The sequence below is a fragment of the Pipistrellus kuhlii genome, unplaced genomic scaffold (assembly GCF_014108245.1).
Source record: "Pipistrellus kuhlii isolate mPipKuh1 unplaced genomic scaffold, mPipKuh1.p scaffold_m20_p_7, whole genome shotgun sequence".
Lineage (NCBI taxonomy): Eukaryota > Metazoa > Chordata > Mammalia > Chiroptera > Vespertilionidae > Pipistrellus > Pipistrellus kuhlii.
Window position 1 is genome coordinate 46,727,990 of NW_023425573.1, and position 14,219 is coordinate 46,742,208.

A 14,219-nucleotide genomic window follows, 5' to 3' on the forward strand; every position below is an offset into this window, starting at 1 on the left:
AAATGATAGTTTACATCAAAATTGCCCATTCTTCAATGCACTCTTCTGAAATCCTGACTGTTAACAAGATATATTGTTTATACAATATTAACTTGTGACAACATTTAAATGAAAGATGTCAGAATTTTTCTGCATTACCCACTAATGAGGTAGCCACTCAGTTTTGTTATCACAATGATGTTTTATGTGTTATAAAAATCTTAAAATGCTCAGAGAAGCATATCTTACTATGTCATTTCTAAAGCACTGTCAAATGTTACTCTGTCAATCCCACCCAGTGCCAAAAAGACCTCAGGAGACATAGATTGTAAATGTACTTTATTTTGTAAGCAACAATCAAAATATATTTGTGTTACTGATTTCTTCAAATATTAAATGGGATCTTAACAAAATTTGTCCACTTTGATGTATTATATAACTTTGGAATCTGCAAAGACCCTGACTAAAGAAACAGAAGTAATTGCACAACTGAGACTGAAGGTGTTACAGTGCTGCAAATGATGCCAGATGTCTTACATTTAACCAAATACACCTTCAGAGGTCCCTTGATTTGGAGCGGTAGGAACAATAGGGTAATGTACACTGAAAGTATCACTAAAAGTTTTCTGCACTGCTTTATTTAAATACGACAGTATCCAACATAGCTGCTAAACACTGGACAATATTTGAAGTCATAAGTACATCCACATGTTCCTCCAAATGACGTTTGGGGTCCTGAAAGAAAAAAGAAAAAATGAGAGAAAGAAAAAAGAACCATATTACTGGTAGACAAATTACTTAAATTTTTTTCAGTAGCTAATAAAATTCAGTCAAAAAAGCCAAACCTAAATTGATATATATTTTACAATTTAATCTTCCTAATATACTGTTACCTTTTTAGGATTTCTACATCTGTTAAAAATTTAACTGATAAAAAATAATAGATTACACAATGAAAGACTGACTTACACACTGAATACTTTAACTCTGTTCCAAAAGCTTAAAAGGAGAAACAAAATTCTATACAGCCTGCAATATTTAATTAAAAAGTACAAGCATTTATATGTGTGTATCAAACCTGAGTATGTGTTTATATTTTCTGCCATGCACATATACTGAATGCCTGAGTGGTACTTACTCAAAGCAGACATATCAAAGTTAAGGGTTCAAAGTGAATTCTCATCATGTCCTCTAAAATTTAAATTTAATTCTTGTATGATTTAATATTCAGGAAACAGTGCTTTAAGTGATTCAGGAAATATTCTTGAGTCAAAAGTCACTGTTAGTAATTTAAAATTTTAAATACAATTTGGATCAATTATAAAATGTCAAGAATAAATCTTTCATGCACCTGTTTTGAAAAAAAAAAAAAAAGTGTCAGGAAAGTATATAGGTACAATCCTTTAACTTAACCTTGATCTAATCTACATTTGAAATGTCTGAGTTAAAAAAAGGTTAAAATTGCATTGTAGTTAGTCCTGGCCAGTATGGCTCCATTGTCCCAGGCACCAAAGGATTGCCAGATCAATTCCCTATCAGGGCACATGCCCGGGTTGTGGGATCGATCCCTGATGGGGGCCATCCAGGAAGCAGCTGATTGATGTTTCACTCTAATATTGATGTTCCCCTCTCTCTTTCCTCTCTCTCTAAAAATCAATAAAAATATATTTTTTCAAAACAGCCTAAAAATTGCATTTTAGTAAAGGAAGATAAAATTTTAATTTATATTTATGTTTGTTTAATGCTGAGCTGAATGAAGTATTTCAGCTAAAACAGAAAGCTTTGAAATAAAGGCTACTTATTGTACACAATAAAAATATTCTAATTAAAGCATTATTTTCTTATGAGTATTGCTAAAATACCCGACTCCTAACTTTAAACAAATGTTCATCACTAGAATTATTTCTTGACTGTTCTCTTCTAAACTACAATTTCAAAGTACCTGACTTCTTTAAACAACCCAGAGATACAACATGCTAAAGTAATTTCAAGTAACTAGACTACAATATTAAATTTCTGTACTTCAGAAATAAGACCTAGAGTGTTTTAGGTGAAAGAGACTAAAAAAGACCGGGAGGAGAAGCCGATTATTGGTCTAATTCCAATACAGACAGTTTTGCTTTTGCTGTGCAATAGGCCAAACCAGCGAAGTACTCTGTTTTAAAAATGATTCTGATGATTATTACACTTTGCCAATTATATATTTAATTTAGTCCTTTTATTTACTGCTAATTATTATATAAAACCTGCACATCAAGAAACTACAGCTTCAGAGTTATTAAAAACAAACAAACAAAAAAAAACCCAGTTACTAAATTTTATAGTGTGCAGTCTCCAAGTTTGTGATTTAATATGTATTAGATGAAAATTAGTAGTGGGAAAAGACAACAGGGATGACCATATCCCTAAGATGAAAGAATAAGATTAACCATTTTTCATTTTTGTTTTGGAAGGTTCTTATTGTTTTTAAATTTTAATATTCAGAATGTAGTGGGATTTAATTTCATCACTGTGAGATTTTTAAAGTCAGACCTTTACCCCTACTGCTCTATTGGAGTAACTGGTTTTGTAGTGAATTGGTAACACACTTCCCGCAGTTATCTACATTACTTCTTGTGGCAGCTGGGTGATTCTTAGAGATTTCCCATCCAAGAATGGTCCTGGCCCAAACCTACATAGCTTGTGAGATGTGATGGGATCAGAGCATATGGTAGGATGGCTGCAAGCAAAGACAGCTTAGTGTCTTGCATCTGAAATATCAAGATTCTGCCAACATCAGCAATATGATAACCATGTTCCATGAAATGAAAAAAATGTAATCAACATTCTTTAAAAAACAGTCTAATTAATCTGTAGATTCTTTTAATTGGTTGGTGTGCTCTCCCCAATCCTTAGGAAAAAGGAATTTAAAATATATATTTCATATTAGAAAAGTGAAAGAGCAAATACTTAAAACCCTTTCTCGTCACTCAGTATAATCCAATAGAGCTCTAAGCTTTCTCAGGAATAGTACCTACATATTGCTAAACTATATCATTAAAAAAAACGATTACATATGAAATTAATTTACCATTCTATTATCTTCAATGTTATTATTATTTCAAGTAAAAATAATACTTAAAAATTAACTCAGGACACAAGTTTCCTAATTTATTTCTAGTAAGATATTTTCACTAAAGATCTCACAGGTATATTTGTGATTTACCATTCTTAAGGTGGCACAGAGAATATGACATTGAATAATTCAATGGTTTTAAAATTAGTGTCACATTTACATGACAGAAGAGAAATGTAGAATGAACAGACTGGGGTGGGGAATAGGCCCTAAAATAGTTTTAACTCTACAAGAGCGTGTTATTATGCTACTGTATAACTTATTACAGTACACCTCACCTGCTTGCCAACATTCTTTATTGCCAGCTGTTCAGGTGTCATCTTATCTTCTTCCTCTACAGCCTGTGAATGAAACACAAAGAACAGAGTTTCAAATCCTAAGTTTAGTTTTCCCATTGCAGAATCATCACCAAAGATAATGGCTATCATAATTTTCATTCATAGGACCTTTTATTAAAGAATTTACTGAACAAAAATGCAATTTTATTAATCTTAAGAATATGCTTCAGGGTAATGAAAACTATTTTAATTATCACCATCATTTTGACAACAAATTTTAGGAAATATGTAAAAGGCACTGAAAATACCAAACTGGACCACCAGTTAACTATTTGTAAACTATTCTGGAATTCTTTGAGGGATGGCTAAAATGGAGGATAAGAAATACATCAGATAAACTCCTGGTCTATGATTTATTCATAGTATTTGATAAATGGAAAACAAAGAAAATTTAAGGATCACCCACCTTTAGAAAGAACACCATAGCACGTACTACAAATATGGTTACAAAAGAAAATGAGATGGTGGTGGCAGAAAGCAGGAAACCAAAAAATCCCAGCGAGGTTTAGATTTGGATACTCTAACTTAATAATCTTGCAGCTGCCAAATTTCTTCATGTGTGAACAATGAACATGTAGGAAATGCAATCATCAGACATTTCCCATAAACTGGGAAGTTTGGCTGCATTTCACACCTTCTTAATAGTTTTGTAAACAGAGAACTTGAAAATGAGCAAAGATGGCAAGTGTCTAATTTTATAAATGGACAAACTATCTAGAGAATTTCCCTGGTAGAACCTGCCTAAAAGAAAAGATGGCAAATAAGTATTGTACTCACTGATTATTACAGTATACTTATTTACAATGCATCATTAGAAAATACACTTATGACTGATAAAACGGCAAAAAAGGAGAAATAAAGATAACACTCCAAATCTAGAATTCCCTAAATAGAGAATATGTTCATTTTCAGAGTCAGATGCCACTCATATTATTCTCAGCTAGTTAAAAAACTATTTCCTAACTGGTAAATTGCTTCTACCTTAATGTTTTCCATACATGAATACACTGCAACACATAAAATTTGTGTTACTCAATTACTTTTACAATTATGACATTATACCTTACCGACTGACTTGAAAACATATTAGATGAATGGAACAATTCACATAAGTTTGTACTCTATCCATTCAGTGTTAGCTGCTCTATGCTCTGCCAAGAACAGTACTTTACAGTATTGAAAGGAGGCAAGAGTTTTGGAACTTGGCTCAAAATACCAATCCCTGTACAAAATAATTATTTATGGAGTATTTTGGGGTATTGCAAATATTGAACATGGCAGATATGTAAAGATGAAAGTCAAACGTCATTTAAAGAATTGACCCTATATGAAAACTTAAGTAGGATGCGAAAACTCAATTTTAAAAATCTTCTACCTCATGTAACACTTTACCAATTAGTTTTTTCCATTTCCAATAATTAAAATAGAGAGTTCACAAACTCTTTGAGAAGTGCAGATGGTAAAAAGTACTCCCAGCCATAGATGCCATCTGGAGAATGAGGAGCAGCTGTAGATTTAGGCATATACTAAGGTTGCAAACTTCCATGACAAAAGAGTAATAAGCACATCTCTTATATTCTAAGATAGACCAGATTACCACATCAACCCCCTAAAATATTTTCTCCATCTACCTAAGTTACCTACATTTCATCTACCATTTGGGTAAGGCCAGTTCATCTTCATTCATAATTCTAATCTGGCAAGTCACCAGGAAAAATTAAGAAATGGTAGCAGCAGAAACAAATGAAATTCAGGCACAGGCAGTGTCCTCACTAGGGGAACTTCTGTGTTTATGGCAACTTCTGTGATTTGGCATCAAATTTTGCTTTTGCATTTGTGCTCTTCGGTTTACTCAACCAACAAAAAAGCACTGAAAATGTTTGTGGCTATTCACACTAGAAACGTTTTTAACAGTTTATCAACAAAGACCCCCAGATGGCTATCCCATCATGCACGGTCTGCACAGTTCTAAGAAATTCCTGGAATTTGGACTGTTATGTTATCACAATCCCCTCAGACGTACCCCTGATCTCAAAGAGGCTTTTACAAAACTCATTAACCTTGTCCTCTTTTTTTCTTTTTGATAATGGTCACATTTTTCAAGTGGAAAACCTGTACCTCAAATTCTACCATTTATTTATCCTTTAACAAATATGGATTGTATCTCTGGTACCTCATTAACAGTCTTTTAAGACTCTCCACCGAGTGAGCTCCATGGACTCAGTTTTCTTGAATTTTCTGAACACCTTAGAGCTATTCCAACACATTTTCTCTTCTACTCTTTTAACCTCTGCTTTTATGACACCATGACTGTTATTCCAATTCATATTTCTGTAACTATTCCCTGGGCTTCTTTTTTTCCCCTTTGATATGTTAAGTTTGTTTACTCTCTAACATGTCATAATCCCATTTAAAGTACATGCTTTCTAAAATCACCTGCTTAGTATTTTTCAATATTAAATAATCTCTGCTAGTGGATTTTACTTCTTCCTTGATTTTTATATCAAGTCAAGATATTGGCTGTTAACTGAAAGTCACATTATGGGTTTGGGGGTAGAAAATAAGATTCAAAAGTGGTTTTTATAAAACATACGTGGGAAAATAAAAGTATCAATTATATTAAAAAAAATCCAAGAAAGTATAAGAGGTATGAGTATAGAGAACAATAAAACTGGTTTGCTATAACTATAAGGAATTAAATATTAACATTCATATGCTTCACAAATATTAATTTACTAAATTCTTAAAATATCCCAGTGAAGTAGTTAGTCCACATTTTATATATGAAGATATTATGCACTAATTATTGGGAGAATCATATGTCAATTCCAGTAATACTTATACTATAAAATATTTTTCCAATTTCCGTTTTGGAATAGCTTATACCATTTGAGTACATTCTATGCATGTCTTCAACAGAATTTTTACCATCTTATACATTTAATAATCACTTAAGTATTCTGAGTAAGGCAATTCTTCCTCTTTAAGGAGCTCACATTTGGGCTTTACTTGCCTGGTGAGTCTCAAATTTTGAAAGCAATATGAAATATATAAAAAAGGAATGTGCACAAAGAAATATGGGGATACATATAACCATACAGCCAATAAGCAATGAAATTGTGACTTAAACACAGTCTTATCAGTTTCCAAAGACCAAAACAACATTCATAGTGATTAAGAAAATTAGTACTTTTTAATGACACATCCTGAATAGTAACAAAGCCAAATCCATAATTTATCAAGTGGCCATTACCAGCATAAAAAAGTCTTAAAAAAAAAAAAGTCTTTCTAAAAATCCTATAGACAACCCAATTTTAAAATGTAATCACATAAAAAAGGGATATGAAATGAAGGGGTGTGTGTGTGTGAGTGAGAGAGAGAGAGAGAGAGAGAGAGAGAGAGAGAGAGAGAGAGAGAGAGAGAGAGAGAGACGTTATAGTCCAGCTTTTTGAAAAAAAAATTCTATGGCAGAGCTTACTAGTTATGTATTCAATATAAATCTTCCCTTTCTTCTTTTGTAATGGAACCCTGATTTTATAAAGGCAGAAATGCTCCCAGGAGAAGACTGAATTATAAAGCCTTCCTCAAAACAAGGGTTGTTCAAATTTTCTACCACTGAGATATAATCAGAAGTGCTGGATGAGACTTACGGAAGGGATTCTGAGAGGGAACTGATTTAGCTGGGAGGTATCCCTCTTTGCCATTTTTTTTCTTTTCATTTGAAAGGAAATGTTCTATATACAATTTTAATTTTCTTTAAAAAATTTTTTTTTTAATTTTTATTTTTACAGAGAGGAAGGGAGAGGAATAGAGAGTTACAAATATCAATCAGCAGCCTCCTGCACACTCCCTACTGGGGATGTGCCTGCAACCAAGGTACATGCCCTTGACTAGAATCAAACCTGGAACCCTTCAGTCCACAGGCTGATGTTCTATCCACTGGACCAAACCGGTCAAGGCCAATTTTAATTTTTTTTGATTACTTAATAAGGTTGAACCTTTTTTTTTTTTTTCATGTTTATATGCCATTGTCTTCAGAGTTTCCTAGCTCTTTTGTCCAATTTATTATTGTTTTTAATAACTATTTTACAAGAATTCTTTAAATAATATGCAATTTTTGGATACCAGCATTTGCATGGTTAGTAGCTACACAAATCTAGATTATAATTACATATTTTAAAAAAATTTATTGATTGATTTAAGAGAGGAAGGAAGAGAGAGACAGAAAAAAAAAATCAATTTGTTGCTTCACTTATTTATGCATTCATTGGTTGATTCTTGTATGTTCCCTGACTGGAGATCGAATCACCACCTTGGGACGATGCTCTAAGCAACTGAGCTACTCAGCCAGTGAATTCTAACAGAACTCTAATTTAGTCTGTTAGATTTCTATGTTTGTTTGCAAACATACCCTAGCATACTTAAATAATGATAATCTGACCTGATTTTTCCAATACTTATATCTTACTTTGTTTTTCTAATCTTATTGCAGTAGCACATTTTCATTTTTAATATAGTGAATGTAGTAAATCAAATATAATTATATAATTACATATTTTATATGCAAATACATAAAAGATATATCCAAAATTTATTTAAGGTTCTAAGTAGGCAATATTTCTGCCTGAAAAGCAAACTGTCAGAACTCAGAATTTACAGGACTACATGTATGAAAACATGGTAAATTTTTATGTGCCCATGCTATTCTTAAAATGCTTTTATCATTCATTTATAAATATCCAATAAAATAGCAATATCTTAAAAATGTATGCACCTGGCATGAATTAGGAAATTTGGACTGAGTGATGGGTGATGAAGTTCAATAATTAGAGAAATCAATGACTAATATAATAAACAAGCAGAATCTGAGTATGGAATTCAGACTTAAAACTGAAAAGTTGGAACAAAGGAATTTAATTATTTTCTAACCTCCTTTTACTTCAGGAGCTCACTGGAACCTAACAATAATTACCTTAATTTAAAACACCAAGCAATTAAAAAGAATACTAAAAAAAATGGTAGCACGGGCCTTTCTTTTTATATTTTAAGTGTTACTAAAAACTCCACTACATTCTCTTTCAATCACAGAGGGAATTACATTTCCAAATTTGGACTCCTTCATATCACAGCTTACACATTGTTTTCATTTTAAAACTAAAACCTTACAAGTTTTTGAGTACTACAGAGATTTTTAAAAACTGTAAAATAGCAAAAAACTTCTGTGGATGGGCAGCAGTAACCATAAATAGGTTATTTCCTGGCAGTGGTACCAATATGAATTTACTTAAACTTGTAGCGTTACAGAGAAATGAAAATCATTCCTACAGACTGCTGAATAATGACTTTCAATAACTTTTTCATTTATAACAGGTTAACTGTTTCAAATATGATAAATGATTCTTTCTCTTTATTCTTCACAGCATAAAAATATATATTAGAAAGATAAGCGTATTTTCCTTGTAATCTAGAACCATAGGGGATTTCCAGCTTGAACACTATATATAAATCAGGACATGCTCTTCAAAGCCAAACTTATGTCTGCTGAAATTTAATTTGTATGGGCACAGCAACTTTTTTTCAAAAATCAAATCTCTCAAAAGACACTGCTACACTTGGCAAATTTTATATACTGTCTCCTGGTTAATATTTATTTTGAGAAGATGTGTTTAATTTAAAAAAGAGAAATACTACTTTTTTTTTTTTTAAGGATTTATTTATTGTTGCTAGTTTTTTTTCTTTTTTAAAATATATTTTATTGATTTTTCACAGAGAGGAAGGGAGAGATAGAGAGCTAGAAACATCGATGAGAGAGAAACATCGACCAGCTGCCTCTTGCACACCCCCTACCGGGGATGTGCCTGCAACCAACATACATGCCCGTGAGCGGAATCGAACCCGGGACCTTTCAGTCCGCAGACAGATGCTCTACCGCTGAGCCAAACCGGTTTTGGCAGAAATACTACTTTTTGATGTGATAACCAATATCAATCTAGCCCTTACAATTAATTTGTAGTCCTACATTTCTGTATATTTAAAATGCAACTCTTATCTCCTTTCGCAATCCTTCCACTTCTACCCAAAATGGGACTGTTAATAGTACCATCATACTTCTAGCCATCTAGGCAGGAAACCTTGAATTCAACTTTGATTCCTCCTCCTCCTTTCATTTCATCTACCAAATGGGTGCCATGTTTTATTTGTCAACTGATGCCTTCATTCCCGCTGCCACTACGATAATTAGATAGGTAGTCCCTTTTGTCTGGGTAACAGCAAGCTCCTCCTAAGTAGAATCACCATTTACAGCACCCCTTTTCCTATCCCATTTTCAAATTGTGCTTCTCAACCTGGTTTCTAAAGTCAGGTTCTGGATATATCATGCCCATGATAAAAAGTAACTTTATTTTGCCCAGTTGGAGTGGCTCATTGGTTGGGCATTGACCTATGAACCAGGTGGTCTTGGTTTTATTCGTGGCCTGGGCATATGCCCAGGTCTGCGGGCTGAATCCCCAGTGGGGGGGGGGGGGGGGGTGTGTATGCAGAAGGCAGCAATCAGTGATTTTCTCTAATCATTGATGTTTCTATCTTTGTGTCCCTCACCCTTCCTCTCTGAAATCAATATATACTAGTATATAAAAAAAAAACTGCACCCTGATACCCTGCTACTTGACTTCAATAACTTTAAAAACACTTTAATACACATTATCACCTTCATGTATTCCATACTCGAGCCAAACAGGTTCTAAACATATCCTTGCCTTTTCTGTCTCTCCTAGCCTTTGCCTGTGATGTTTGTTCCTTTTGCCTAGGGTCACATTTCTCTGTGTGTCTAATCTTACTTATTCTTTAACATCTAGTTCGAATGTGGTTACCACCTAAGACAGCCTCCTGGGTCACCCATAGCTAAGAGCAAGAGCCTCTGAACTTCTGCAGTGCTTTACATGGAACGGCAGTGCTCTCTAACTCCCAGCTTGAGAGTCTACAATCTCCTAGAAATCTTGGTGAAATGTGGACTGTGATTCAGTAGCTCTGAGAGTCTGCATTTCTAAGAGCCCAGGTGATACTGATGCAGTTAGTCTGTGGACAATTTGAATATTAAGGTGTTACAGAATACACTAATTTTGACCTGGTATTCTGGTTATCAGCTTTTCTTGCTGCCCCTACTTTCCTATTAGTGAAGGAAGGTGTTTTCCATTTCAACTTATATAGGAGTTATTCAATAAATATTTATAAACACATCCTTGTATAATGTGTGTATGTATATACTGTATATTTTCAAATTCTAGATTTTCAACACATTAGTGGGATATAAGCTATATGTATTTGTGTGTAATGCTTCTGTGTATAATTGAAACAGAATAAAATTTAGTCAAATGAAAAAGAAAATAGAATGTATCACATAATAAGGGTAAATACTGTTTCATAACTTTTTTTTGCAATTATATAAATGCAATTTACACACACACACATTTGCATTATACTAAATCAAAACATAAAACCTGTTCTGTATGTGGCTTTGATTAAAAACCTGAAAATACATGTTATAGATTGAATCACACCCCCCAAAAGATATGAGGAAATCCTAACCCTAGAGATTAAAGTTATGCTGCCCCAAGTCAAAGACTGGGACTAACAGAAGCTGAAAGAAAGTAGGATCCTTCCCTAGAGACTTCAGAGGGAGGATGGCCCAGCCAAGACTTTGATTTGGGACTTCTAGCCTCCAGACTGTGAGGGAATAAATCTGTTGTTTTAAGACACCAGTAGATGGTAGTTTCTTAGGACAACACTAGGAAACTAATACAATGCAGAAGATACATTTTTGTCATAGCTCAAGTATTTTCTTAATTTCGAAATTATAACAGAAAATAAAACAATGAACAAAAACATCATGGCCACATATACTTAGCCCACAATCTAAAAACAGAGACGTTCATAAAATAAATTTTATTTGGCAAGTATTAAGATGTAATATCTTATTGTTCCCCTTTCCTTCTAGCAAAAAGTCATATGAAAATGAAGAGACTTCAAATGAAAAATTATTTTAACAAGTCTACAGAAGCAATGGCACACTATATATAGCCCGGGGGCCAAACCTAGCCGGCTGCCTGGTTGGTTTGTAAAGTTTTACTAGAGCACAGCCTCACTCCTTCCTCTATGAGCTCCTACGCTGGAAGAGCAGAGTAGAGTAGTTGTGACAAATCCGATGGCTGCAAAGCTTAAAGTATTTACTATCTGATCTACAAATGAGGCCACTCTATTTTAACTAATTACATTTATACAATGCTTGACATGTAATCATACCTATTCCAAAGACTATAAGAAATAAATGTTGGCAGTAACTTTTACCTTATTGTAATTCTTGGCTAATTCCAACATCTCTTTTACCACTGATTCATTGTGTTTACAGTGTTCACTGTAGTCCTGAAGTGTCAAACCTTCCATCCAACTCTTCTTATGCAAATTTAGCAACATCTAAAAAATATAAAGAAAAAAATCATAATTTTCTTATAGGAGAATATGTCCTTCATTCATCTTGAGAACAACTTCACAAAAATGTTTGGAATTAATGAATTTAATTTTATTAACTTAAATAAACTCTAATAAGAATTCTCCTAAATTTATATAACTCAAGGAGTACTCTAGCCCCATTGACTTTATATTTGCTCTTTTTCTGCCTCAAAGACTATTTTCCTTATCTTTGCAAGGCTTACCTGCCTCACTTTCTTAGTGATAGGTGCCTTCACTAACCATGCAATAAAAAAAGCCCACCCACACTATCTTAAATATCTTTCTTGCCTTAACCTGCTTTATTGCTTTTATAACACCATCAACATCTGAAATTTTTTTCTTTTCTGTTTTTTTTTCTATATTTATTTTAGTTGAATTTATGGGAGTTACATTTGTCAATTATATAGATTCTAAGAACAATTTTATAATACACTGGTGGCCCAGTGCACAAATTCATGCACATTGAAAGGAAATTAATTAGAATACTGTACTATTGCTATTCACCCTTTCTCTATAAATAGAAGAATCAACCAAATTCATGATTGACAATGACAGATCAAAACACACACGTGTGATTGGCACCAGTGAGAGCTTTATATGTATCATGCATGAGCAAGTCAATTTAGCCTTTAATCTATACTAATAAAAGGGTAATATGCAAATCGGTCAGGAGGCCCTCATAGTAATGAGCGAACAACAGGCTGCATGAGGCAACAAGGCAAGCAGAGAGGGTTAGTGAGAGACGACCAAACAACTGAACAGCGGGCTGCAGGAGGAGCAGTGAGGGGCGACCCAACAGCCAGCTGAATAGGGCGACCAGGCTGGCAGGAAGGTGAAAGGTCCCATTTACCGAATGACTTTGTGTCAAACTTTCTGAGTTTCAGTTTATATAATTTATTAATTGAGGGCTTGAATTAGATAATCTCTAAATTTCTTTCAAATTCTAACATTCTATTTATAATTTTAAAAATAAATAAATTAAACTTTTAATTCTGACAATTAAAAGTTCTTAATTGTCAGAATGGAAAGTCATGACATTGGGAAGGAAATGAGAAATTCATCCACTTTGCAATCACATTAGCAAATTGGGATCAGACCCTATGAGTGATCATGAAATTAAACACCCTAGTTCATTGTTTTCCTAACTGGACTCCTACTTCTGAGTACATATTCTTGGAAGTTCTTAAGTTCTCAAGTTTTCAGTCTTAAGATAGTTTTTCTTAAATGATATCATTATCCAATGTGAAAACAAAAATGGTGACTACAGAATGATTATTGTTGAGCCAGTATATTTAAGTGAGATCCCTGAGCTATAACATTTAAAGACACAGTTAGAAAAACTACTCTACCCATTTAGAGGTTTGCAATCACCCGTGGCACAAAGTTCTTTTTATGCTGGAGAAGAAACCACATGTCAAAATCATTTGACACTTTGAAAGAAATAAAATCTCCAAATTCCTGCATATACCTCCTAGGGTCTAAGGGAGCAAAGAAGAATAGTTTGGGGGGGAGGAGGGATTTCTGGAAAATTCCTGCACAAGGAGCTCCAACTTCTTTGATTTCTTCCTATCTTTGGCACTGATAATTTTCTAGAAAATCTATCCTTGGGAAATTTCAATACAGCTGCCACTACATGTGCCATAAAACTACCTGTATCTAAGTGTTGAGAACTAGATTTTCCTACCACTTCAAAAGCAAAGGAGCAGGATATCCCTGCCACGGGGATTCCATTGTGGCCCTCAGGTAAGGTTTGAAATTAAGTATACAGGTTGGTAGGATAAGAATAAAGGTAAAGCTTTTGGTAATGAGAAAGCACCTGATCTGAGCTACTAGAAGTATAACTGTAACATTAATTAATTTATATATTTTTATGCATGATTTTTAAGCCAAGGATGGTGGTTAAGTGTATGTGGTAGGAAAAATAAATAATTAAAAAATTTAAATGTAATTAGTTGAATTATTTCTAAAAGTTAGATATAAGATATCAAGATTGATAAACTACTTATATATCTGAATGTATTTTCCAGTTTGTGTTTAAGGAGTGCCCCCTTTCACAGCAGGTTGCTATTCTATGCAAAAGTAAAAATAACTGATGAACCTCTGGTACAGCCTGACTCCAAGGCTTGTCATACTGAGATGTATGTTTGGAGCAGTGAATATGTGATCTGTTCAACTGTTTTCTCAGGAATTAATCCTTTGTGTGTACAATATTTAGAAAGTTTAATATAAGCTCTGATTTGGTCTGTTGAATCTGAGAGAAATATATATGAAGGAAAATGTTA

At 33.5% G+C, this 14,219-nt stretch overlaps 1 protein-coding gene across 2 annotated transcripts in view; it reads right to left on the reverse strand.

The window, feature by feature from the left end:
• The window catches only part of PSMD14 (proteasome 26S subunit, non-ATPase 14), a 79,040-nt gene continuing 64,821 nt past the window's right edge, over positions 1-14,219 (reverse strand). For both annotated transcript variants that reach the window (XM_036420881.2, XM_036420880.2), the window contains 3 exons: positions 11,776-11,901; positions 3,373-3,435; positions 1-714 (listed from right to left, as the gene is read on the reverse strand). In XM_036420881.2, coding sequence (XP_036276774.1) covers positions 616-714; positions 3,373-3,435; positions 11,776-11,901 — 288 coding nt within the window. In that variant the 3' untranslated portion in view covers positions 1-615. The remainder of the gene's footprint in view (positions 715-3,372; positions 3,436-11,775; positions 11,902-14,219) is intronic.